Source organism: Mustela putorius, unplaced genomic scaffold, assembly GCF_011764305.1.
Source record: "Mustela putorius furo isolate JIRA1106 unplaced genomic scaffold, ASM1176430v1.1 tig00003853_pilon_pilon_pilon, whole genome shotgun sequence".
NCBI classification, from domain to species: Eukaryota; Metazoa; Chordata; class Mammalia; order Carnivora; family Mustelidae; genus Mustela; species Mustela putorius.
The window spans coordinates 31,477,954-31,504,876 of record NW_025422005.1 but is presented as its reverse complement, the minus strand read 5'-3'; the positions used below and the strand labels follow the sequence as shown (position 1 = coordinate 31,504,876).

The following is a 26,923-nucleotide window of genomic DNA, read 5'->3' as shown; positions in this document are numbered from 1 at the left end:
TGGTGAATAAATAGGAACCTTCCAAGTAGAGAAGTGGGCGGGGGGGGGGGTAAAGTCCAGATGCAGAAAGCGCTATGGCATGTCTATTATGGAGACAGTCTGGGGTTTGATCTTTGAAGACTTTTAAAGGAGTAGTGACAAGTTTAATCTGTATTTTAGAAAATGAGTGCTTGAGTATGGATTAGAGAGGGATGGGGTCCCACATGGGACTGAAGTAATTGTTTCTGTCAGGTGAAAGAGAATGAAATCTTAAACTCAGAATAGGAGCAGAGGAGACGGTAATTTCAGAGGAAGAGCTGACAGATTTTGATAGCTGGTTGGAGCCAGAGGACGAGAGAAGACAATTAAGGAGGACTCCAGGTTTCTGATTTGTCGCTGTTAACTGGGAGAAGGACGACCAGAGAAGAAATAAGAGAGAGCATATGCCTGAGGAGAGAGAATAAAATAAAACTGGTTATTTAAAAATAGTAGCTGCATATCATAATGTATTTTGAAACATGGCCATTAATCTTAAAATGTTTTGGGGGGGAAAAAAAGAGCTCCTTTTCTTTTATGTGTGGAATTCTATCAGAGGCAGCATTCTGTTCATTTAACAATTTCATTCATTTAAGAATTGATTGAAGAATTGAATTTAAGAATTGATCGATTCATTTAATTCATTTAAGAATTGATATAGGAATGATTCCCTAATCTTCTGAGTAATTTATGGTAATGCTTAAAAATTAAGTCATTTGTAATGAATGTAGTTGTCTCCTTTTCTTCTCTGGGGGACTGCTTTCCAGGTTCCACTTGTTTGTGTGAGGAGTTTCAAATATTTTTTCTCAGAAGTTCCTTTTTCATTGTCTTGTGGGGCCTTATTTGATGGCTTTATGCCAGTTAAGTTTTTTAATTATTCTGTTCATTATGCTTAATCATTGAGTCTGGTTTTTTTTTTTCTCTTTACTAGAATATATTTTTCCTAAATTGTATTGGTTGCTTTTGAATTGTTTTATTAGTTTTATTAGTGATCTTGTAACCTGCTTTCTATTTATTGTGGCTCCTAAATCTGTTTTGTGTATACCAGTAGCTCATCTTTACATAAGCAATAGAAGAGTGAAAACTTGTACATAAATGAAATATATATTGTATATTTAATTTTTAAGACTATGTTCTAATTATAAAAATAATTTTTGAAAATTTAAATATAAATTAAGTTATACCCTAATATCTTTTGTCTCTGTCAGCAATTTTTTAGCCTGATCAAGTTTGCAATCTTTATTCATGATTTAGAGAACAAACGTGGCAGTTACTAGAAAGACAGGGGACATCCTACTAGGATCCAGAAGGCAAACACTTTGGGTGGAACACTAGCCAATGTGACTGGAGTATAGTGGAAAAGGGAAAAGTCATATGGGGCAAGATCAGCCGAATACTGCATAGCTGGGCAAGGCAACCTTAACTCATTGGGGAGCTATTGGGAAGCCATGCTTAAGCAGATGATTTGTCTTTTAAAATGCTCATTCTGAGGGGGCCTGGGGGACTCAGTCCATTAAGCATAGGACTTGATTTTGGCTCCTCATGACGTCAGGGTCCTGAGATGGAGCCTTCCCTCCCTCTCCCAACTGGACTCCACACTCAGTGGGGAGTCTGCTTGAGGTTCTCTCCCACTACTTCTCCCCCTCCCTTCACTCTCTCTCTAAAATAAATAAATAAATATTTAAAGATAAATAAATAAAATGCTCACTCTGAGCCCTGTATGGTGAATAGGTTGGAGTAAGCCAAGAGTAGAAACAGGAATTCTAGTTAGCAGGCTGTTCGAATGGCCCAAGTAAGAGGGACAGTGCCTGGAACTGGAATGTGAGCCATGGGATGAGAGTGGTAAATGGGTTGGGGACATGGTCCAGCAGAGCTTACTGAGTGGATGTGAGTGTGAAGAAAGTAGAGGCATCAAGAATAACTTTAGGGATTTTGGGCTTGAGCAACTCGGTGATGGAGATGCTATTCACTGGTTTAGAGGAAACAAAAAGAGGAACAGTCTTCCCCAAACCAATAAATGGCATCTCCAGCTCATATAATTTCACTCATATGTGGAATTTAAGAAACAAAACAAATAAGCAAAAGGGAAAAAAGAGAGAGAGACAAACCAATAACAGACTCGTAAATGTAGAGAACAAGGTGATGGTTACCAGAGGGGAGGTAGGTGGGGGATGGGTGAAAAAGATGATGGGGGTTTAGGAGGACACTTGTGATAAGCACTGGGTGATGTATGGAAGAGTTGAATCGCTGTACTGCACACCTGAAATTAATGTTACGCTGTATGTTAACTAACATACATAAATTATGAGTAATTTATGGTAATGCTTAAAAATTAAGTCATTTGAATCTAAATAAAAACTAAAGAAAAAAGAAGAACAGATTGGCAAGAGCTAGCATTCTGTTTTAGCCATGTTAAGTTTGAAGTGTCTGATTTGATAACCTTGTAGAGACAGCCTATAGGTGGTCATATACGTAAGCATGGAATTCCAAGAGGAGGCCAATGCTAGATATATGAATGATCTCAGTGGAATAGTAAACAGAAAAACCCTGTTTGAATGAGGAAATAACGTGAGGAAGTAAGGAAGCAATGGGTATAGACAAATCTTAAAATAAATTCCTCTGAGAAATAGAAGGATATAGCGGGAGGGATATATGTGGGATTAAGTGAGGGGAGGTGTTCTTTTGTTTTGTGTGTTTGTCTGGTTTTTGTTTTGTTTTGTTTTTTATGTTTTTATTTTTTATGACGTCTAATTAGCCAACATATAGTACATCATTAGTTTTTGATGTAGTGTTTAACGATTCATTAGTTGTGTATAACACCCAGTGCTCATCACATCACATGCCCTCCTTAATACGCATTCCTGGTTACCCCATACACTTACCCCACTCCCTTCCGTAACCCTCAATTACAGAGGGTTTTTGCAGAGTCCAGAGTCTCTCATGGTTTGTCTCCGTCTCTGAATCCTTCCCATTCAGCCTTCCCTCCCTTCCCCTGTGGTCCTCTGCACTATTCCTTATATTCTACATGGGAGTGAAACCATACAGTGATTGTCTTTCTCTGCTTGACTTATTTCACTTAGCATGATACTCTTCAGTTTGCCTATAGATGATGGAGCAGTAAAAATGCAGGTGCAAATGGTCTATTAGAAAAGAAATACTTACAAAGTCCTTGAGAGGATGAGAGGAAATGAGAACTGGAGCGTTCTCTTTCGATAAAAGCTAGGCACTTCATCCACAGCAATAGGAGGGCAGTCAGACAGAATGATGGTGAGTAGATTCATTCTTTCACTAAACACTAACTGAGGACCAGCTCTTATACGGTACACGGGGGACTAAACATGATCAGGTCTGTACCTTCCTGAAAACAGTGGCATATAGAAGGTTCCTATCCCTTATTTCTGTTTTCTCAATGAACACTGAATTAACATCATCCCTAAGAGTAAAGGTGAGGGAGGGAATATTTGGAGTATGAGGTGAGGGAAAAATATATGAATTTTTTTTGAAGGTGGAAAAGCAAACACAGTAGGGAAATGTGGTATGATTTCTAGATGGTGTTAAGTGGCATTTGAGAATTATGGCCATGAGTTTAAAGTGAGTCCAGTAAGCTTGCATTTGTTTGTCTTTAGTACTTGTGAGCCGTGGGGGTAGGCATGGTATATAGGTGGATAAGTGGCTTTAATCAGAGTTAAGACTAAGGCTTTGCCAGGCAAATATGACCCCCTCCCCCAAAAAAAGAAGTGGAAGGTAGTTAAGAGTGTTTGCCCAGGAGTGTTTTTAATGAGGGACAGTAGGATCTGAGTTGGTTAAGAAGGGAAGTAAAAACATGATGGGTAATGGATGGTGAGAAAGTGATAGGGTCAGTAGATTAAAGTTTCAAACAAGGAAAATGTATTTACATTATATAAGTAACTTATCCTCTTTATAAAAAATGCAAAAATAAATGAGATTAGAAGATGGGGGGAAACCGGACCATCACCTAACGATAACCAGATGTTTATATTTGCTCTGTTTGCTGCTTTTCTTTTTTTTTCTAGTGATAACTTTGTAGGGTTGTATTAATTTGCTAGGGCTGCAAAGATTACAGACCTGGTGATTTAAACAGAAATTTATTTTCTCATGATTCTGGAGGCTAGAAGTCAGAGATGAAGTTATAGGCAGGATTGTTTGTTTCTGAGGCCTCTCTCCTTGGTTTGTAGATGTCAGTCTTCTCCCTGTCTTCACGTGGTCTTTTCTTTGTCCCTGTATGTGTCCAAATTTCCTCTTCTTTTAAGGACACTAGTTTTATCAGATTAGGGCTCACCCTAATGATCTCATTTATAGGCTCTATCTCCAAATACAGTTACATCAGAATGTCAGGGGGTGGTTGGATACAATTCAGTCCATAGCAAGGGTGTACTTTGTTTTCATAATTGCGATTATTTCATGAATATAATTTTTGATCTGATATTTTATCAGATAACATCATGTCTTAAACATTTTCCTGTTTTGTTATGTCACCTTTATAAAAATTTAATAGCTGCAAAATATTTTGTCATGTGATTGATATGATATCTTAATCAGCCTTCTGAACATTTAAGTTTCCCCCCTTTTTGTTATTACTAAACCAAATGAAGCTTTATAAATAAAACCTTTTTTCTGTATTTTGGAGCATTTTCTTAGTATACAATCTCAGAAGTGGATTACTTTATCAAAAACTATGAATACCTACTCTTAGAGAATTATTGAATCTTGCATTTCCTTTTCACATAACTGTTTTCTCTCTTCCTGCAGATATAGACTGGAATGAGGTTAGAAAACACAAATATGGTCACCTTTCAGAGTCTGCATCCCAATATCAAGGTAAGGAAACAAAAACTTCTGTGTAGCATGGAAAATTTAATCTGACATCTCTTACCATGAAACCTTTGTTGTTAGAGGTCTGTGGTACAAAACACTCACTGGCTAACACACAAGCAAATATTATAGTTTGTAGAGGTGTCTGTCCAAAGCAGTTTGCTTTATTTTAAACCAGAAATCAGGAAACTTAGACTCTAAGTACAGATAATTCCAAATCATCTTAGACTTTAGCCTTGGGAGTGAGGCAGAATTGGGTGATATATTCCACAACTACTAGTAACGCACTAATAACACACTCAGTATCTTTTAAAATGAGAGGGTTGGATTACACAAACTCTCAAGTCTTCATTTTACCCCAGAACGTCACCTTTTTATCCTTTTGGTATGTTTGTCACAATGACTTATACTGTAACGTTTTTTTTTCTTTAATAGAAGCTACTGACATCTTGGAACTAGGTAAGATTTCTTTCTTGTATTTCTGTTGAATATGGGTACTAACCAAACCAGAGATTAGAGTGTGACTAGGAAAAGAACGCGGTGCTGTCTCTCTCATGCGTAACGAGTCCTCTGCTCGGCTGCCTCTGGAGCCCAGGCAGCCAGTTCTCTCAGCTGTCAGGCCAAACCCTCCTTATCAGGAGGCACAGACCAAGCTAACAAAGATGGGGAGGGGAGAGTAGTTAATTACACAGAGTCCAAGGAGGCCCATACGGGAAGCTTCTCTTCACTCACCAAATCCACAGCTAATGCAAACCCTGACTGTCCGTAAATTAGAACTTGGAGGGATTTTCCCAAGAGAAATTATTCATGAGATATATTGAACTGAAGTTTAACCTAAAGATCTTCTAAATTTTTAAAATAAATACAATCAGAAATATTAGCAGTTGAAATAACAAGAGTCAAACTGCTACTACATTTAATTTTCATCCCTACAGGGTGTATCTCAGGACTAGGATTTGAGAAATAATGTTAGTCATTCTTAATCAGCCTTCAGGATTTCTACATAAACAAATGTCAGTCGTCTTAGTCCCTTAAAGTCTTTCTCTATGTAACATAAGTATGACTATCCTAGTGCCTTTATTGGTTTTTGTTCAGATATTTTTGTATATTTTGTTACTGCAGCTTCACATATTCAGCTCTATTATTATCAGTGTCTTTATGCTCCCTCTTGCTTTTTCTTCCAAGAACATTACTTTTATTGGCCACTGACAAAGAAGATAGTGCAGAACACTAGACTAGGAGTGAGAACTCCTGGATCCTTTGAAAGCCAGCTGCACTTTGGAACTTTGTGATGTTCATCCTTAGTTTTCTAGCTTGGAAAATGGGGATAATAATGCCATTTTCCCTACTTCACAGGGATTTTAAGAAGATTATGTGAGCTAATGGATGTGAAAGCATCTTAAAATACTCTCAAATACTTTCCAACTTTGGGGGATTGTTATTTTCATTCTGTTGAGGGATTAGCCTTAGATATAACTCTCAGTCAAATCTTGGAATATTCTTTGAAGTGACGCATTCTATGAACATGAGCTGAAGAAATGAATGAAATGAAATAATGAAGGTAAAGGGCTTAGCACTTGATAAGCAATAAATGAGAATCACTTTTTAACGACTTCAAACTTGCCTCAAGCTTTCTAAGGCACTGGTATATGGTAGAAAAAGCATAGACATGAGACTCAGATAGGCCTTGGTTCAAATCCCTATTCTCCACTTACCAGTTTTGTAACTTTGGGAAAGTTAGTCTTTCTGAGCCTATTTCTTTGTCTTTAAACTGGGAATAAAACCTACTTTTCAGGTTATAATGAACATGAGAGATAGTGAACACTGTATGGCATGGTGTAGGCATATGGAAGGTACTCAGTGAGAGCTGCCGCTGGTGTGGGTTCTGTTGCTAGTATGAATGGTGACAATTCCATATGGTTCAGTGACAGGGGATGCTGTGAACAGTCTCTTTTGTTGATAGGGGATTGTGAAAAGTGGATACTCATAAAATTTGAAAGTATATTTTTCCTTGTGCAAGGAGTAGAGGCTGTGCTAACATAGCACAGGCGTAGGTAGGCATAGCCGCTGTCGAGTTAATCCTGCATATTTCATTTCCCCATTGAGCATGGAGAGCAACCCCAAATATCAAATTGAAATGAAATTCAGTAGATTTCTAGAATTTCAGAGATTGGAAGAGGCCTCAAAATAATCTAACTTGGCTCAGCATTTCAATATTGGACACTTTGAGTATCTTATAAAAATGCCTTGTCTTGAACTCCTCAAATTTGTTGGAGACTTATAGCCTCCTCAGAAACTTGCTTCATATTCAGAAAAATATTTATTGGGCCAAAATCTGTTTCTTTGTAAATTTTGTCTATCATACTTACAACTTTTAGGGCAATATAGAATACTTTAGCCAATTTTTCACTGACCAGCCTCTAATTATTAGAAAGTGTTAGGGACTGCCTTCTCCCTGCCATTCTTACCTTCCTAGTTGAAGAACCACCATCTCATACCTAGATTATTAGAATAGCTTCCTAACTAGTCTTCCTGCCTCCAGCCTTGTTTCCCTCTAGTCTGTCCTTCACACTGCAGACAGATTGCCTCCTCCCCCAGAACCTTCCGTGTTTCCTCTTCTCATTAACGTGGTGTAGGAGGTTCTCTGGCCCCTGAACACCACTTTGATCTAAAGCCTCTTTTCTCAACTACTGTTTTTTAACTCTGCCGATTAGCAATACTAAAATACTCGGTTTTAAAACTACCTTTTCTTACTTCTGGCCCTTTATACATGCTTTTCTTTCAGTCTGGAAAAAAAAAAATTTTTTTTTTTTTTAAATAATATTCCTTAAAGAATTTTCTCTCAGGGTGCCTGGGTGGCTCAGTCAGTGATAAGTTGGGGCGCTTGGGTGGCTCAGTCAGTTAAGTATCTACCTTCTGCTCAGGTGATGAGCTCAGGGTCGTGAGATTGAGTCCCATAGCAAGCTCCTTGCTCAGTGGGGAGTCTGCTTCTGTCTCTCCCCCTATCCCCCGCTTGTGCTCTCTCTCTCTCTCTCTCTCTCAAATAAGTAAATAAATAAATCTTTAAAAAAAGAAGAATTTCCTTTCTCCTTGACTGATTTCTGCTTATCCTTCTACCTTTAACTTAGAAGAGGAGAGGTTACTTCCTCTGGGGATCCTTCCACAAGTCCTCCTGTAGCACCCTCCTAGCCAACCACAGCACTTAGCATAATTTATTACAGTTGGCAGTTTAGTCTCTGCCCCTCACTGAAGCTCTGTGAGGGCAAGAACAATACTTTGATCGGGTATCTCTAGCACCCCGCACAGTGCTTTGATATACACGATAAATATAGTTGCTGGATGGATAGATGGAAAAATGGCTCCAAGACTTTGCTTTTTTCTTCATGCTGAATGTTCATCCTTCGTTCAGCTGCTCCTCGGGTGATGGGGTTTTGTGTCCCTTCACCACTTAGGCCACCATTTAGGGTTTGGTTTATTCTGTCCCTCTCAAAAGTATAGCTCCCAGAACTAAATGTAGTATCCCAGGTATGATTTCACTAGTCCAGAACAGAGTAGCACTGTGGCATACCTGCTTCTTCTTTTCACTCACTTTCATTCACTGTACTTTTATGGAGCCTGTGTTAAGTGTCAGGCACTAATGAATCAGTGAGGATTTAAAAAACAATAATAAAGATAGCTTCTATCTGTAAAGAACTTAAATAAATAATAATGATGGTATGATGTGAAGAGTATGAAAATCAAAGATGTGAATAGGATGTTACAGGAGCTGGGAAATGGGATTTGTTCTGAGAAACAGGGAGAGTCAGACTTTTTTTTTTTTTTTTTTTTTTGCGTAGTGTTTTATCTTTAGTTGATTCATTAAAAATTATCAAACCCCTGATCTAAAAGGCTTATGGACACTGCTTTGATAATGAACAGCACTGTGTATCTCATAAACTTAAACTTTGGACATTTTGAAATAACTTGGTTTTGTTAGTGCTGGCTATGCCATAACTTATTAATCACTTTCTTGAAAGTGCCAAGAAAGCATGGTTGAGGGTATGCCTTATGAAAAGTACTTGCTCCGTTTAGATTGGTTTTGAAATTACAGGAAACAAAGTGCTCCTCATGCTGGAATGGACTGATGAGAGGGGCAGAACACAAATGTATATAAGAAATTAATACGCCATCAAAGTGACATTTCAAATCAGTGGGGAGAAGGTGATTTATTCAATAAATGGTGATGAGCACATTTATTGAATAGAGGTGGAAAGGAAATCAACATCTTTGTCTTATCTGTCTCACAAACTAAATTCAAAATAGAACAAACATTTAAATGTAAAAAAAAAAAATGAAACCTAGAAGAAAACCTGGGTTAATATTTCTTATAAATTGAAGTAAAGAAAGCATGATATGAAAGCCAGAAGTCATAAAGAACAAGACTGAGAAATTTAAGGGCAAATCCTAGCAGACTGAGATAAATGTCTGCAACATACATGACAGGCAAAGGACGAATATCTTTAATCTACATGGAACTCTTAGAATCTGAGAAAACTAAAGAATACCTCAGTGAAAAATGATTAAATAAAATACAAATAGACTAATAAGCCTAAAAAGATCTTTAACTTTATTAGTAATCAAAGAATTGCATACAGAAGTATAACAGCATTTTTTTTTTCTTCTCTGGTAAGATTTATCACAAGTGTAGAGAATGTTAAAGCAGTTTTAGCAAGAATGTAAGAAACAGAGGCGCCTGGGTGGCTCAGTTGGTTAAGCATCTGCCTTCAGCTTAGGTCATGATCCCAGGGTCCTGGGATTGAGCCATGCATTGGGCTTCCTGCTTAGCAGGAAGCCTGCTTCTCCTTCTCTTTCTGCCTACTTGTACTCTCTCTGTCAAGTAAATTAAAAAAAAATTAAAGAAAAAGACTATAAGAAACATATTCTTAAGCACTACTGGTAGGAATTATATTGTATCAAAATATAAAATATGTCTGCTCTTTGTTAATTAATCCCCCCTTAGGAATTTGCCCTAAAGTGGTAATCTTCAAAGTGTTAAAAGATGTGTGTACAAAAATACTCATCAAAAATTAGAAAACACTCAAATAACCATTGAGATTATTTAACAAATACTTTTGTTAACTAATGTGAATTATGGCACATATAAACAATGGAACAGTTTTCAGACAGTAATCTTGGAGTAGGATTTCTGATCTAAAGACTATGATTGTCTTTATTTCTCTTAGGAATTTGGGTTCTGTACTTAAGGTGGAATGGGGTGGAGTTATTGTAGAGAAATGTGGCCAGATAGTAGCCAGCTTGGGTGAAGGTGCCTCATATAATCAGATCAGATTAGCAGCATTTGAGGGGTTTGGGACATCTTTAGAAAGAGATTGTATGCATTATGCCCGGGACCAATGGGTAGAGGTTAGAAGAAGGCAGACTTCGCCCAACTATAAAGGGTAAAGTCTATCCATTTGTAGTGTTGAGTAATAACTGAATAAGGGGGTTTTCAGCCTTGGAAGTATTCAAGCAAAGGCTGGAGGGAGCTTCAGGTCTCAATTTTTATATTGCTTCATCAAGATGCCTTTCTTAACCATCTGCCTAAAATAGTACACACACCCCTGTCAGCACTGTTTCCCTCTTACCTTGCTTTCTTCTTTATTTGAAAAAGGCCATATAAAAAGTATTTCTGTTGCCCTCTAAACCAACTGACATATATTTATTTGTTTATTTATTGTTTTTCTTCCCCCTTAGAGAGTAAGCTCCCTGTGGACAGAGACTTTGGCTATTTTATTCTTTGCTATATATCACCAGTGCCTGGAACTAGGGTTGGTACATGGTAGGTGTGCAATAACTATTTGTTGAATGAATAAGTATTAGAGAAGAGGATTCATGCATTCACCTTGCTGGATCCTTATGCTTTACATTTTGGGGAATTTCAATTTTGGGGAATTTTACTTCTCTGTAGTGTGTAATTCTCTTCACGGCAGGGATTTTACTTCCTAATAATAACTATCAAGTGGTACGGATTAGAGTTTAAAGAAAACTTTCATAAACATTATTCGGTAATATAAGTGAGATGACTGGCTTTTTCTTACCTGTAACGTCTCAGTTCCAGTGTTTCCTGTGTAGAGGATCTGTCCATAACTTCACCATTTAAGATAGTTACCAGCCTCTGTGTAGTACATTATTTCCTTCAAATACTTATCACTCATTACTTTATTTATTTGGTTATAAGTTAATTGTGCCTCATCATGCACCAGAATGTAAATTCCATGAGGGCAGGAACCTCCTGTCTTACGCCAGTACAGAGAATACTGCCTGGCACATAGAGGAATATTCAAACATCAATTGAATAAATAATTGAAATCACTCTGTAAATGATAAAACATTATACTTAAATGAGTTAATAATATTAATCTTCATAGTAATCCTTGACCCCTGTAGCAGATTAGATTTTTCCCATTCTGCATTCTCAAGGCAACCTATACTACCTCATTAACTTACATTGATCATAATTGTACCAGATTATTTGTGTTATTATTTATTTAATATCGCTGCTTATTACTAAACTGCAAGCTTTATGAATTTAGGAGCCATGTCTATCTTGTTCCTCTTACATTTAATACAGTGCCTTTGTACTTGGAAGTTTAATAAATATTTATTGAATGAATGAGTGCGTACATGTACAATTTTGCATGATAGATATTATCTCCATCCTGATGAGTAAACTAATGCTTGGACGGATTAAATAACTTATCTAAGATAGTTATAGAAATAAGACTTTAGGGGCGCCTGGGTGGCTCAGTTGGTTAAGTGTCTGCCTTCAGCTCAGGTCATGCGTGATCCTAGGGTCCTGGTGTCTAGCCTTGCATTGGGCTCCCTGCTCAGCAGGGGTCTGCTTCTCCCTCTTCTTCTGCCCCTCCTCCTTGCTTATGTTTTCTCTTTCTCTCTCTCTCTCACCTGTAAATAAATAAGGTCTTAAAACACACACACACACACAAGACTTTATCCAGCATCTTCTGACTCTGAATATTACATGCTCCTAACTACACCAGTAATCTCAAGACACAGATGTGAATCAGAATTACTTAGGGAACCTTTGAAAATACGGATTTTTCAGACCACACTCAAAGCCTACTGAATAAGAACCTCTGAAGCTGGGGCCTAAAACTCTATTTAAAGAAATGAGAAAAATTATTTAGGAGAGTCTGATGATAAGTAACATTTGGGAATCAATAATAATATGCCAGGAGTTGGTGAATCCAGCCCACTGCCTATTTTTATAAATAAAGTATTAGTGTACACAACCCTGTTCATTCATATATATACTGCCTGTGGCCATTTTCAGGCTACAGTACACAGTTGAGTATTTATGACAGAGACTGTGTGGCTCAACAAAAGTAAAATTTTTACTGTCTTGTCCTTTACAGAAAGTTTGCCAACCTCTCCCTGATCTGCACCTTGCTGCCTGTCCTATTTGTGTGTATGTGTGTGTGTAGTTGGAGATGTAGTAGATTTGATGGCACTATGGGCATTACAGCAGGTGCTCAGGCATTCTTATTGTGTCAGAAAAAGTCAATTCATCTCAGTTTACCTGAAATTAAGAGACAAAGCCTTAGGATGCCTAAGCAGTAAAATTTAAGAAAAACGCTAATCTAGGTATGGTTCAATCACAGTGGGTGAACTGCTTTTTAACAAGGAGATTCCTTTTCATTCAGTTGGTAATAGGGTGTTCTCTATAGGGAGAAAGATGTGAGGTTTCTTGCCTATATAACAGGGATTGATTACCATAATTGATGTGTAATAGAGAACTGCATTTAATATCCTAATTATTTTGGTACCCCTGATGCTGCCATAATTTTTAAAACCAGTCTCTTGGGTGCTTGCGGTCAAAGCTCAAGCTACTACAAGCAGTTACCCAAACTGGTTTGGACTGACCAAACCTCTAGATCTGCACTAATACAGTAGCTGTTACCCAGATGTAGGAATTTAAATTAAATCAAATTAATTTAAACTTCAATTCCTCGTTCACATTTCAAGTGTTCAGTAGTTATGTGTGGCTAGTGGCTGCCTTAACTGGAGACACAAAACATTTCTATCATTACAGAAAGTTTTAATGGACAGTGTGGCCATAGATGCTGGACTTTCAAGAATTGCAGTGCACTCAAATCCCAGACTTGCTATTGGACTTAATCCTTTATTTGTAAGAATGGAATAGTAATTTGTAGTGTTTTCTTTTCCTAACAGCAAATAGTAATGAACTGTATTCATTCCTTGCTTTAAGGATTCTTCAGATAAGTGCATACTCTTTATTACATTCTGATAAGCTCCTCCAATCTTGATTCCAGGAAATATCTATCTCATTTACCCTATGGACTCTATATTTTAGATAGTTAATCACTGGCGAGTTCATGAAGTGGTTCAGAACTGACTGTGATCCAGCCAAATCTGTTTGGCTTGCTTAAGGATGGTGGGAAAGCGACCAGTTTTAAAATAGAAGCTATAAAGTCAATAGAGTTTAAAGTCTTGGCATCATCTTTGAAGTGATTTAGATTTCATCATTCAGCGAATCATTTTTATTCCCAGCATCTAGTGCTTTTTATATGGTCCAAAGTGGCCCTGTGCTGCTCCACTGCAGAGGAAACTTGAAGAAATGTTGGTTTGCTATGGTGTTTTAGCTTGTGAGAGTCTCTGGGATCTTCCCTGCACCATCATGGGGTCACCTCTAGGTGGGTATTAGTGTTTCTCAAACTTTGAGAGGCTCTAAAGCCCACTTCAAGAGGCTAAAAGATCCTGTAGACTCCCTTACTTATTCTTAGTTACTCTCAGAAATGCTACAAGGACCTCCTTTTCTGTAAATTACCTTATCTTTGTCATTTTGCAACTCAGAGCAATGCAGCTGTGGCAAGAATGGGAGTGGTTTAGGGGTGCGTGAGAGAGAGCAAGGATTCAAGTATAATCTCACTCATTCTCGTTTTTGCTGCCATCAAACCATCTTACCCTATTTCTCTCCTCCATTCTCTCTAAGCTGAGAGGCTGGGATCCAACTGTACTGGGTGTTAAAAGCTATCATTTGATGGTATTAAGGGATCTCTTCAACAGGAGACAGGGTGTTCAGAAGGATTCTCCTCACCCACTCTCTACGTCTTCTGTTCAGCTGTCCAAAGCTTCCTGGACACTTCTATGAGATATTGGTATGTCTCACTCTGGCATTTTGGATCCCTTTAGGGACTAACATGAAAACCATGTGAAGGTCATCTTCAGACCATGATTTTAAAACATTGATCTGAAATGATCCACTCAGGTTACTTAGATTTCTACCCCTAATACTCTTTTGAGCCCAATAGGGGAAAATAAGTTTTTTCTTACACTCAGAGCAAGTCCAAAAATGGCCTAATGTTTAGAGTAGATTATATCCCAAAAGCATTTTTTAGGAAGTTGACTGTGATAGAGATTTCTATTTCCTTTACAGGTCATTTTACCTGGGACAAATACCTAAAAGAAACATGTTCAGTCCCAGCGCCTGTCCATTGCTTCAAGCAGGTAATTGATTCTCAACATCTTTAGTAGGTGGGAGGCAAGTAGGTTTGTTCTGATCCTGACATGAGCAAAAGAAGCCCTTGGACTTCTCACCTGAAGGCCCCAGAATAAACTTCTGTGGGAAGAATACAGCTCAAGGCTTAAAATTCATGAATTTTGGCAGTAGACAGTCTCTCCAACTTCATCCCAAGTAACACCTTTTCCTTTCTTAACCTCTTTGAAGCTATGTTTTGTTCCTGGGAACAATACCTAATTTTTATGAAAGCTCTTAATTCAGACAGTTAGGAAGCAGAGTTATAGCCTATAGACAGTGCTTGGAAATGGAACAATATTCATTTCTCTTTATGAAACACCCTGGCCACAGTCTTCCCTCCCCATAAGAATACTGGTACCAACTTCCATTGGAGAGTATGTTAAGACCTTATTAGAGGTTCCTCAGACCTTCCCATATAGGGGTGAGTGTCCCACAGAATGCACAGATAATGTTGCCTATCCCAGCACATGATAAGCTGGTAAACAAAGTATACTGGTGCTAGGCAGAGCTAAACATCAGGAAGTTATTTATACCTTTCTTCCTTTGTTAGTCAAGTGTTTATTTCCTCAAGTTATCAGCATTTCACTTTGAATTGTGTCTGTGTTCTAAATAAAAATACAAATCCAGGACTTTTGCTCATTTGAAATAACAGGGACTAAATTCATATTTCCACCAGAAATAATGATAAAAGACAGTATATTATACAGTAGTTTTCAAGTTACTGAAGATCAGGCAGCCAAGTACAGTGATATCTGAGTAATGAAAAACAATGAGCTAAGCCCCTTATGACTTCCCAGCTTACTTCCTTAAGAGAGTTTTAAGACTGTGGCCCATAGAAGAAGAGCCCAGGTTGGGCCAATGGCTCCCTAATTTGAAGAGACAGAACTGAGAGGAGAAACCAAGATGGCTAGAATCTAGAGGACAGAGTGCCTAAGAGGAGAGAGCTACACAGAAAGAAAAGCACAGAGATCTGCAGAAAAACCTCTTCAAGTGTTCAGCAAAGTGATGTTGTTTCATATATGCAGATGAGGAAACTACCCAAAGCCAAGAGAAAAACCATCTGACAGGATTGGTATTGTAAGGAATAGAGCCTCACACTCCCCCAGGACTGGGGATAATGCCTGATTCCACCGGCTTGACTGGAAAACCTCATAATTCATGTGTCATGGGTCAGAAAACTTGGAACAGTCTTACTCCACAGTGGGAAATAATTAGCCTTAGAATGAGCACTTCTCTGGACCTGCCTAACAAATCATAAAAGCAAGACTCAAAATGATCAAAGTGTTTTCAGATAACTTAAGTGCATTTAAGAACAGAGCACAAGAAGAAATGCAAAAATAACCAGCAACCAACAGGTAAAAGTCAAATGTCAGAGGCAGGAAAACATAAATCAGTCATGAGCAGAATAATGTATCAACCAATTGAAACAGACCCAGATGGGCGCCTGGGTGGCTCAGTGGGTTGGGCCGCTGCCTTCAGCTTGGGTCATGATCTCAGGGTCCTGGGATTGAGTCCCACGTCGGGCTCTCTGCTCAGCAGGGAGCCTGCTTCCCTCTCTCTCTGCCTGCCTCTCTGCCTACTTGTGATCTCTGTCTGTCAAATAAATAAATCTTTAAAAAGAAAAAAAAGAAATGAAAAAAAGAAACAGACCCAGAATCTATATAGATCTTAGAATAGCAGACAAAAACATTTGGGATCGAGTCCCACATCGGGCTCCTTGCTCAGCAGGGAGCCTACTTCTCCCTCTGCCTCTGCTGCCACTCTGTCTGCCTGTGCTCGCTCTCTCCACCCCCCCCTGATAAATAAATAAAAAATCTTAAAAAAAATAAACCGTGTATTTTAATTGTATTCCATGTGTTTGAAAGTTAAGCAGAGACATGAAAAATAGACTCATATCGAACTGCTAAGTACAAAATGAAAAGTATACTGGATGGGAGTCATGGCAGAAGAGATCAGTAAACTTGAAGGCATAGCAGTAGAAACTATCCAAAATGAAACACAAAGAGAGAAAAGAATATTAAAAAGATGAAAAATAACATCAGTGAGCCAAAGGATAACTTTAGTTTCCATGGGGTAACTTCATAGACCATGTAATTAGAGTGCCCAAAAGAGAAGAGATGAGGGACAGAAAAAAATATTTGAAGATAAAATGGCTAGAAATTTTCCAAAATTGAGGAAAACTGTAAATGCACAAATTGAAGAAACTCTATGAATCCCCCCAAATAAAAGACAAGAAAACTACGTTAATTCATATCATCATAAATGCTCAAAGTTAGCAATAGAGAACATCTTAAAAGCAGCCAAAGAAAAAAAGATACTTTACATAAAGGTTAAATAAGATAAGAATAACATTATATTTTCTTGTCAGAAACAATGCAGCTAAGGAAGTTGAGTAATATGTTCAAAGTACCAAAAGCAAAAACTCTTAACCTGGAATTCTATACCCAGTCAAAAGACCTTCAAAAATAATACCCGGTGGATCATATGATAGTTGTCTTATGATCTCCCTGATATGAGGAAGTGGTGATGCAACATGGGGGCTTAAATGGGTAGAAGAAGAATCAATGAAACAAGATGGAATTGGGGGGGAGACAAACCATAAGTGACTCTTAATCTCACAAAACAAACTGACGGTTGCTGGGGGGAGGGAGGTTGGGAGAAGGGGGTGGGATTATGGACATTGGGGAGGGTATGGGCTTTGGTGAGTGCTGTGAAGTGTGTAAACCTGTTGATTCACAGACCTGTACCCCTGGAGATAAAAATATATGTTTATAAAAAATAAAAAATTTAAAAAAAAAATAATAATACCCGGTGGGATTACAGATCTGTAAAAAGGAATGAGAGTCCCTGGTAATTGTTATTACAAGGGCAAATACATCAGGTGTTTATCCTTACTATTTAAATCTCTACAAAGATAATCATGTAAATAGTAATAATCATATTGTATTGTACAGGTGATAACAGATGAATAATTAAAATGTATAACATAAATGCCCAGGAGAGGGGACATCTTAAAAGATACTGTTTTAAGATTCTTGTAAGATTCTTGCTATACTATTTACTTGAAGATAGACTGATAAGTTAAACTTGTTTACTATAAACAGCAGAGCAACCACTAAAATAATAAAAAATAAATAACAGATGTTAGATTTAAATCCAGTCATATCAGTAATCAAATTAGTTATAAATGGTCTAAATGCTCTAGCTAAAAGGTTGAGATTGTCACATTAAATAAAAAAACAAAATTTAATTTCTTGCAAGAAGTTATGCTTTTTTAAAAAAAGATTTTATTCATTTATCTGCTAGAGAGATCACAAGTAGGCAGAGAGGCAGGCAGAGAGAGAGAGGGGGATGCAGGCTCCCTGCCGAGCAGAGAGCCTGATGCGAGGCTCGATCCCAGGACCCTGGGATCATGACCTGAGCAGAAGGCAGAGGCTTTAACCCACTGAGCCACCCAGGCACCCCAAGAAATTATGCTTTAACTATAAAGACACAAACACGTTAAAAGTAAAATGATAGAAAATGGTGTACCTTGCTGACATTAACCACTATAAACTAAAATGACAATGTTTGGGGCACCTGGGTGGCTCAGTGGGTTAAAGCCTCTGCCTTCTGCTCAGGTCATGATCCCAGGGTCCTGGTATCGAGCCCCAAATCTGGCTTTCTGCTCAGCAGGGAGCCTGCTTTCTCCCCTCTCTCTCTGTCTGCCTCTGCCTACTTGTGATCTCTGTCTGTCAAATAAATAAATAAAATAAAATAAAACTAAAATGACAATGTTAATATCAAAGTTTATTTCAGAGTAGAGAATACTGCCAAAGATAAAAAAGGTAATTTCATCATGAAAATGTTTCAGACATTTTTACATGAAGCAAAAAATGATAGAAATGTAAGGAGAGGGGCGCCTGGGTGGCTCAGAGGGTTAAGCCACTGCCTTTGGCTTAGGTCATGATCTCAGGGTCCTGGGATCGAGTACCACATTGGGCTCTCTGCTCAGCAGGGAGCCTGCTTCCCCTCTCTCTCTGCCTGCCTCTCTGCCTACTTGTGATCTCTCTGTCAAATAAATAAATCTTTTTTAAAAAGTTTTAAAAAAGGAAATATAAGGAGAAATGAATAAACTTAAATTTATTTATGGATGGGGTTCTAATACTCCCGTCTATGAGTAAAGAACACATAGTAGGAAATCAGCAAGTGAACAGTAGACGTTAACACTCTCAACCAGCTGGACCTAACTGACATATATAGAGCACCCTCAGCAACAGTAGAATGTACATTCTTACCAAGTGCACACAGAATATTTGCCAAGTTAGACCATATTCTGGACCATAAAGTAAGTTTTGATAAATTTAAAAGGATATAAGTAATAAAAAGTATTTTCTTGGGTTACACTGAATATAAATTAAAAATTAATAGCAAAAAGTTACTTGGAAAAATTAAAAATAGAGCTACCCTATGACCCTGCATTTGCACTGCTGGGTATTTCCCCAAAGATACAGATGTAGTGAAAAGAAGGGCTATGTGCACCCCAATATTCATAGCAGCAATGTCCATAATCACCAAACTGTGGAAAGAGCCAAGATGCCCTTCAGCGGACGAATGGATAAAGAAGATATGCTCCATATATACAATGGAATATTACTCATCCCTCAGAAAGGATGAATACCCAACTTCTGTATGAACATGGACGGGACTGGAGGAGATTATGGTGAGTAAAATAAGCCAAGCAGAGAGAGTCAATTATCATATGTTTCACTTACTTGTGGAGCATAAGGAGTAACATGGAGGACATTAGGAGAAGGAAAGGAAAAGTGAGTTGGGGAAATCGGAGGGGGAGACGAACCATGAGAGACTGTGGACAACAAACTGTGTCCACAGTTTGTTGAGAAACAAACTGTGGGTTTTAGAGGGGAAAGGGTGGGGGATGGGTGAGCCTGGTGGTGGGTATTAAAGAGGACATGTATTGCATGGAGCACTGGGTATAGTACATAAACAATGAATCTTGGAACACTGAAAAAATAAAAAAAATTTTTTTAAGTTATCTGGAAAATAATACCTCCAAATATTTGGAAACTAAGTAACACATTAATAAATACCCCTTGGGTATGGAGAAATAAAAAGGGATATTAGAAAATATTTTCAACTAAATGGAAATGAAAATTTCAAAATTGTGGATTGCTGCTAAGCAGTCCTTACAATGAACTTACAGCACTAAATACTGATACCAAAAAGAATTTCATCTAGTGATCTCAGCTTCCATTTTAAATAATGAGGGGAGAAAAAGGGGCACGTTAACCCGAAAGTAAGCAAGGAAAGGAAATAATAAAGATCAGAGCATAAACCAATAATAGAAGAAACAGAAAAATATAGAGAAAATCATTGAGGCCAAAAGCTGATTCTTTGCAATCTTTGCATTCTTTGCGATGATAAAACTCTAGCCAGATTAATCAATAATAAAAGAGAGAAAACAGATTACTAATGTCAGAATTGGAAGGGGTAACATCACTATTCATTGCACAAATATTTAAAGACTAATAAAGGAATATAATGAAGAAATTTATGCCTTTAAATTTGACAACTTCATTGAAATGGATAATTTTCATGAATAACGCAGATTACCAAAGTTCTGAATAACACTTGCTGTTACAGAAATTGAATTCATAGCTAAGAAATTTCCCATAAAGAAAATTTCAGGCCTGGATGACTTCACTAGTGAATTTTTGCAAACGCTTAAGGAAAAGGTAATGCAAGTTCTACACAGACTCTTCCGGAAAGTTTAAGGGAAGGGAATACATTCCAGCTTATTCTATGAGGCAAGTATTAGTCTGATACCAAAATCAGGTAAAGATACTGCAAAAAAAGAACCACAAGGCAATATCTCACATGAATATACTTGTAAAAATTCTAAGGAAAATTCTAGGAAATTGATTCTAGCAATATGTAATCATGACCAGGTGGAACTTAATTCCAAGAATGCTAGGTTGATTAAACATTCAAAAGTCAATCAGTGTTTTACCATATGAACACACTAATGAAGAAAAAGTGTGATCATTTCAGTAGATGCAAAAAAGCATTGACAAAATCCAATGTCCATTACTAATAAAAACTCTCAACAAACAAGAAATGGAAGGAAAGGCATTTGGGTGCCTGGGTGGCTCAGTTATTAAGCATCTGCCTTTGGCTCAGGTCATGATCCCAGGGTCCTAGGAACCAGCCCTGCCTCAGGCTCCCTGCTCAGCAGGAAGCCTCCTTGTCCCTCACCCACTCCCCCTGCTTGTGTTCCCTCTCTTGCTATGTCTTTCTCTGTCAAATAAATAAATAAAATTTAAAAAAGAAAGAAAGAAAGAAATAGAAGGGCGTTTCCTAAATCTTAAGCCCTAAAAGGCAGCTATGTAAATCTTAAAGCTATCATACTTAATGGTAAAAGTTTAAATGCTTTTCCCTTAATGTCAGGAACAAGACAAGGATGTCTGTTCTTGCCATTTCCATTCAACTTTGTACTACCAATGTGACCAGGCCAAAAAAAAAAAAGTGGGGGTGGGGGGGAGGAAGGGAGGCTTTTAGTGAGGGAAGAAGGAAAAGGATTCAGATTGAAAGATTAGAGCAACCACCAAAGAAAATATGTGGGTGACAAATAAGTACATGAATTGATGGTTAACATTTTTTCATTATGGAAATACAAAGTAAAATGATAATGAGATACCTCTATCCATTTATTTAAATGTCTCTGACAAAAAGGACTCACCAAACTTAATAGTGGCAAGGATGGGGAGTAAATGGAACTTTCATAAGCTACTGGTGAAAACATAAAATGATTCAATTACTTTATAATATAGTTTGGCAAAAAACGTCAACAAACTACTCAGCCAAAAAAAATCACTAAATTAGGAATTGAATAATACATGTTTAACTTGGAAAAAAACGTTTTTATATCTCAGTACTATGGTTAAAAGTAACTCAATAGAAGACAAAATGGAATAGAAGCTCTCATTTACAATAGCAGCAATATATGTATATTTTCCATACAAAGATTCATACATGGGTGTTCATAGATGCATTTGTAATAATCAAAAACTGGAAACATACCAAATGTTTAGCAACATGAACTCAGCAATAAAAATAAATGAATTATTAATTCAACAACATGGATAAATATCAGAATAGTTATGCAGACTGATAATTTCTATAAAAATTCTATAGCTAACATCATATTTAATGGTGAGAAATGAGAAGCTTTCCTGCTAAGATCAGGAACAAGGCAAGGATATTTCCTCTCACCACTCCTTTACAATATCATAGTGGAAGTTTTGGATACTGTAATAAGACAGGAAAATTAAAGATAAACAGATTGGGAGGGAAAAAAGAAAACTCTCTTTGTTTTCAGATGACATAATTGTCTCTGTAGCAAACTTGAATTGACAAAAAACTCTCTTAGAACTAATAAGCAGTTATAGCAAATTTGTAAGATACAAGGTTAATATATAAAAGTCAATTACTTTCCTTTATAGTGTAATGAACAAGTGGAATTTGCAATTAAAAACACAATTCCACTTAGCACTCCAAAAATGAAATACTTAGATATTTATCTAACAGAATATATACAATATTTGTATGACGAAAACTACAAAACTCTGGTAAATGAAATAAAAAAACTAAAAAAAAAAAAAAAAGGAACAATAGTGATGTTCAAGAATAGGAAGGCTTGGTGTACCTGGGTGGCTCAGTTGGTTAAGCATCCGACTCTTGATTTTGCTCGTGTCATAAACTCAGGGTCATGTGATTGAGCCCAACATTAGGCTACGGCTAATCTGCTTGAGATTCTCTCTCTCCACCTGCCCATCCTCCTGCTTGCATGTGCTCTCTCTCTCAAATAAATAAAATCTTTTTTTTAAAAAAAGGATAGGTGTTAGTTTTATTACCAAAATGACAGTTCTTCCCAATGTGATCTATAGATTCAGTCCAAGCCTAATCAAAATTACAGCCAGTTATTTTGTGGAAAAAAACTGATTCTAAAGTTTATATAGCGAGACAAGATCTAGAATAGCCAACATAATATTGAAGGAGAACAGAGTTGGAGGATTGATTCTACCCAACTTAAAGGCTCGCTATAAAGAAACAGGAGTCAAGACAGTGTGGTATTTGCAAAAGAGCCAGATGGATCAGTGGAACAGAATAGAGAGCCAAGAAATAGTCCCTCAAAAGTAAAGGCAACTGATCTTTGACAAAGGAGCAAAGGCAGTACAATGGAGCTAAGATAGTTTTTCTTCCCGATGGATAGTGCTTAAACAATAGCCACACACATGAAAAAAAGGAATCTAGACAGAAACCTTACACCCTTCACAAAAATTAATTCAAAGCAGACCACAGACTAAATGTATAACTTAAAACTATAAACTCCTAGAAGATAACATAGGAGAAAAACAAGATGACCTTGGGTGTGGTGATGACTGTTTAAATATAACACCAAAAGCATGATCCATGAAGGAAATAATGGAGAAGCTGGACTTCATTAAGATTAAAAACTTCTGCTCTGGGAATGACACTGACAGAAGAATAAGGAGACAAGCCACAGACTGGGAGAATATATTCACAAAAGGCATATCTGATAAAGGAATGTTATCCAAACTTTACAAAGAACACTTAAAAGTCTCAAAAATAAGAAAGAAGACAACTTGATTTAAAAAATGGGCCAAAGATGTCAATAAACACCTGGCCAAAGAAGACATACAGATGACAAAAAAGCATGTGAGAAGATGTCCCACATCGTGTAACACCAGAGAAATAGGAATTAACAGTAGTGAGATACAACAACACACTAATTAGAATGGCCAAAGTCCAGAAGAGTGACATAACCAAAAGCTGATGAGGATGTAGAATGAAAGAAGCTCTCATTCATTGCTGGGGGGAGTGCAAAGTTATATGGCCATATTCTAGGATAGTTTGTTGATTTCTTACAAAACTGAACATACTCTTTCTATACAATCTAGCAATCATATTCCTTGGTATTTACCCAAAGGATTTTAAAACTTACATCTGCACAAAAACCTGTGCATAGAAGTTTATTGCACTTCTGTTCATAACTGCCAAAACTTGGAAGCAAAAAAGAAGCCCTTCAGTGGCTAAATGAAAAAACTGTGGTGTAGCCAATAAATGGGACATAATGCAGCTGTAAAAGGAAATGAGCTATTGAACCATGAACAGACACGGAGGAAACTTAACTTGCATATACTGAGGGGAAGAAGCCAGTCTGAAAAGGCTGCATACTATATGATTCCACCTATATGACATCCTGGAAAAGGCAATACTATGGGAGACCCTAAAAAGCAGTGGTTGAGTGGGTGAGGGATGAATAGGCAGAGCACAGAGAATTTTTAAGGCAGTTAAACTATTTTATATGATCCTATAATCATGAATACCTGTCATTATACATTTGATCAAAACCACAAAACGTACACTGAGAGAGAACCCTAGTGTAAAATGTGGACTTTGGGTAATTATTGTGTGTCAAGATAGGTTCATCAGTTGTAACAAATGTACTGCTGTGGTGAGAGGTGTTGGTAATAGAGGAGACTGCACATGTGTTTGGGGCAGGGTGTATATGGGAGATCTCTTCACCTTCTGGTCAGTTTTCTTCTGAACCTAAAACTGCTATAAAAAACAAGATTCTTAGAAAAAAGAAATGAATTATTGATATATCCAACAATATGGGTGAATATCAGATTATGCTGAGTGAAAGGAGCTAGGCACACACAAAAAGAGTTTATTCTTTGTGACTCCACTTAGAACTGGAAAATGCAGCCAATCAAATCTACAGTGATAGAAGGTGATCAGTGTTGACCTAGGAGCAGGGGTCTGGGAAGGGCTAGACAGAGGGATTATAAAGGGACATGAGAAAACTTTGGGAGTGTGTCCGTGTTCATTATCTTTATTGTGGTAATGGCTCCTAGGGTGTTGTGCTGTGTATGGTGTCATGGATATATATATATATATGTGTGTCAAGATTTAACAAAGGGTATAGTTTATGGTATGTCAACTTAACTTAAAATTGTTTTTAAATATGAATTGATTTGTAAGTTAATGGCAAAATAAGAAAACTTTTAACCCCCAATAGTGTGGTGAATATACAAACCAATACACTGAAATGCTCCATGAAGAGACACTGAGGATATGCAAGTTTTATAGGATGATTTCTAAGAAGAAAATGTTATGAATACCTGGAGAATTAGGATGTTGGAGAAGATAGGATGAGCAAGCATTTAAATCAGGACCATTTGAGACACTGCTGTGCTTTTCTTACTGGTGTCAGTCAATATTTGATGCCTCTGTGGAAAGTAATTTTTTCCCCTTCATCTTACCTTCCAATGTTTCTTTTATACGAAACCCTTCCTAAGAATTAGGGAATAGTTCAAGGCAGTTGTCTTAGGCCCAGCTATAACCAATTTCAGTCCAAAGCATAAATTGTCAGGTTCCAGCTCAACATCCGTACAGAAAATGCCATTCACTCTTAGTCTTCCTAATCCTCATGGCTTGTTTTTCTCAGTCCTACACACCTCCAAGCAACGAGTTCAAGATCAGCATGAAATTGGAAGCACAGGACCCCAGGAACACTACATCCACGTGTATTGCTACAGTGGTTGGATTGACAGGTGCCCGCCTCCGCCTTCGCCTTGATGGCAGTGACAACAAGAATGACTTCTGGCGGCTGGTTGACTCAGCTGAAATCCAGCCTATTGGGAACTGTGAGAAGAATGGGGGTATGCTGCAGCCCCCTCTGGGTAAGTAACTAGACCTAAGCTCTCCTTAGCCAATTAGTTCTTTCCAAAATTGTACATCCTATTATGGGAAAGCCTAGGGTCCCCTGCCTATTCCTTCTTTTCTGTATGGCTAAAAGAAAGGGCCCACCCAAAATGAAACGAGCTGTAAAATCTGGACAGATCCGCCTCTCCATTAACTTATAATATCCAGGCTTCTCTTAAGGTCTCTTTTTTCTAACTAGAAATCACACCTTTCATCCTTCTTTATCAGTTCTCATTTACCCTGAAAGAGAGAATAGAAGGAGATCTTACCATTTAATCTGCCTCAAAAACCACAGAGCTTTTACCAAATCCTACAATGGTAACAAGAGGTGAAAGAAAATTTCCCAGTGGAAGTATGACTGTTAAAGGGATTCCTTCTTTCCTTTCTCCTAAATTCTCACTTGGTCCTTGTAATTTTCTCACTTTGAATTAATTTGCATTATTTTATTTAAACTAATAACCCCATTACATTTTTCTTCTCAAGATCAGACTTACCTTTTTTCTTCCCCCCTCGGTATACCTCGGTGATGTAGCCCATCTCATCAATAGCTGTTAGTCACTCCTGCAGTGAGTCTCAACAGAGAAGAGAGACAGGTTATGAGCTGTGGGCTGTGTTCCCCTCAGAAGATTATACTGAATTAACTGAGCATTATATAACAGGTATCATTTGCAAGAGATCCAAAAGTGGTTACTGAACATTATCCTCCAACTAAAAACTTTATTTGTAATCTAAAATTCCAAACATATACAAAAGTAGAAGGAATAGTGCAGTTGATGTCCATGTATTCTTCATCCTTGATAATTACCATCACATAGTCAGTCTTGTTTTATTTGTGATCCGCATGTACTCCCTGCCCCCTCCTGCCCAAATGCCCAAACATCATATCATTCTATCCTTAAATATTTAGTATCTGTGTCTCATAGATAATATTTTTAAAACATAATCACAATAACATTATCACATATAAATTAATGATAATTCATTAATATCAACAAATATTTACTCAGTGTTTAAATTTTCCCTGTTGTCTGTTTCTTTCTCTCTCTCTTAGTTTCTTTGAATCAGGATCCAAATATCCACATATTGCAGTTGGTTGATATGTCCTTTAAGTCTCTTTTAACCTGGGGGTTCTCCTTCTCTCTTATTTTTGTCTTACAATTTATTTGTTGAAAAGCCTAAATAATTTGTCTTTAATATCCCCCACAATTAGATTTTGCCAATTTTATCTCTATGGTATCATTTGATAGGTTTCTCTGTTTTCTCTCTCCTAGAAATTGGCAGCTAGGTCTAGAGGCTTGATTAGGTTCAGGTTCAGTTTTTTTTATAAGAATATCTCATAGATGATGGTGTTTACTTCTATTAGGAAGCATATATGGTCTCGTTGTCTCTTATTTTATAACATAGCAGCCATTACTGCTTGTGGCCTAGATCAAAGGTTGACAGATTTTCTTAAAGGATTAGACAGCAAAACTTTCAGGCTTATTGGCCGTACATTCTCAGTTACAACTAGTCAGCTTTGTCTTTGTAATACAAAAGCAGCCAGAGACAATACATAAACAAATGAGCAATGCTGTGTTCCAATAAAATCTTAAATCTATAAAAACAGATGACCAGCTTGCTGGCTATAATTTGCTGACCCCTTATTTAGATCAATCAATTCATTATGATTGCAGAATGGGAAATTTTAATCTTATAAATAATTCTATCCACATAAATTAAATGGAATAT

The 26,923-nt window shown here is 37.4% G+C and overlaps 1 protein-coding gene across 18 annotated transcripts in view; it reads left to right on the top strand.

The window, feature by feature from the left end:
• SCMH1 (Scm polycomb group protein homolog 1) overlaps nucleotides 1–26,923 on the top strand; it is a 169,897-nt gene that overhangs the window by 45,355 nt on the left and 97,619 nt on the right. For 11 of the 18 annotated variants that reach the window (XR_006601730.1, XM_045064309.1, XM_045064314.1 and 8 more), the window contains 4 exons: nucleotides 4,786–4,854; nucleotides 5,284–5,307; nucleotides 14,303–14,373; nucleotides 24,939–25,173. Coding sequence is in view for 17 of the 18 variants with exons in the window: in XM_045064309.1 (XP_044920244.1) it covers nucleotides 4,786–4,854; nucleotides 5,284–5,307; nucleotides 14,303–14,373; nucleotides 24,939–25,173 (399 nt within the window). In the remaining variant the exon portion in view is untranslated. Of the gene's footprint in view, nucleotides 1–3,126; nucleotides 3,283–4,785; nucleotides 4,855–5,283; nucleotides 5,308–10,583; nucleotides 10,667–12,858; nucleotides 13,560–14,302; nucleotides 14,374–24,938; nucleotides 25,174–26,923 lie in introns of those variants that run through there. The other 7 variants (XM_045064310.1, XM_045064308.1, XM_045064311.1 and 4 more) reach the window with 5 other exon arrangements.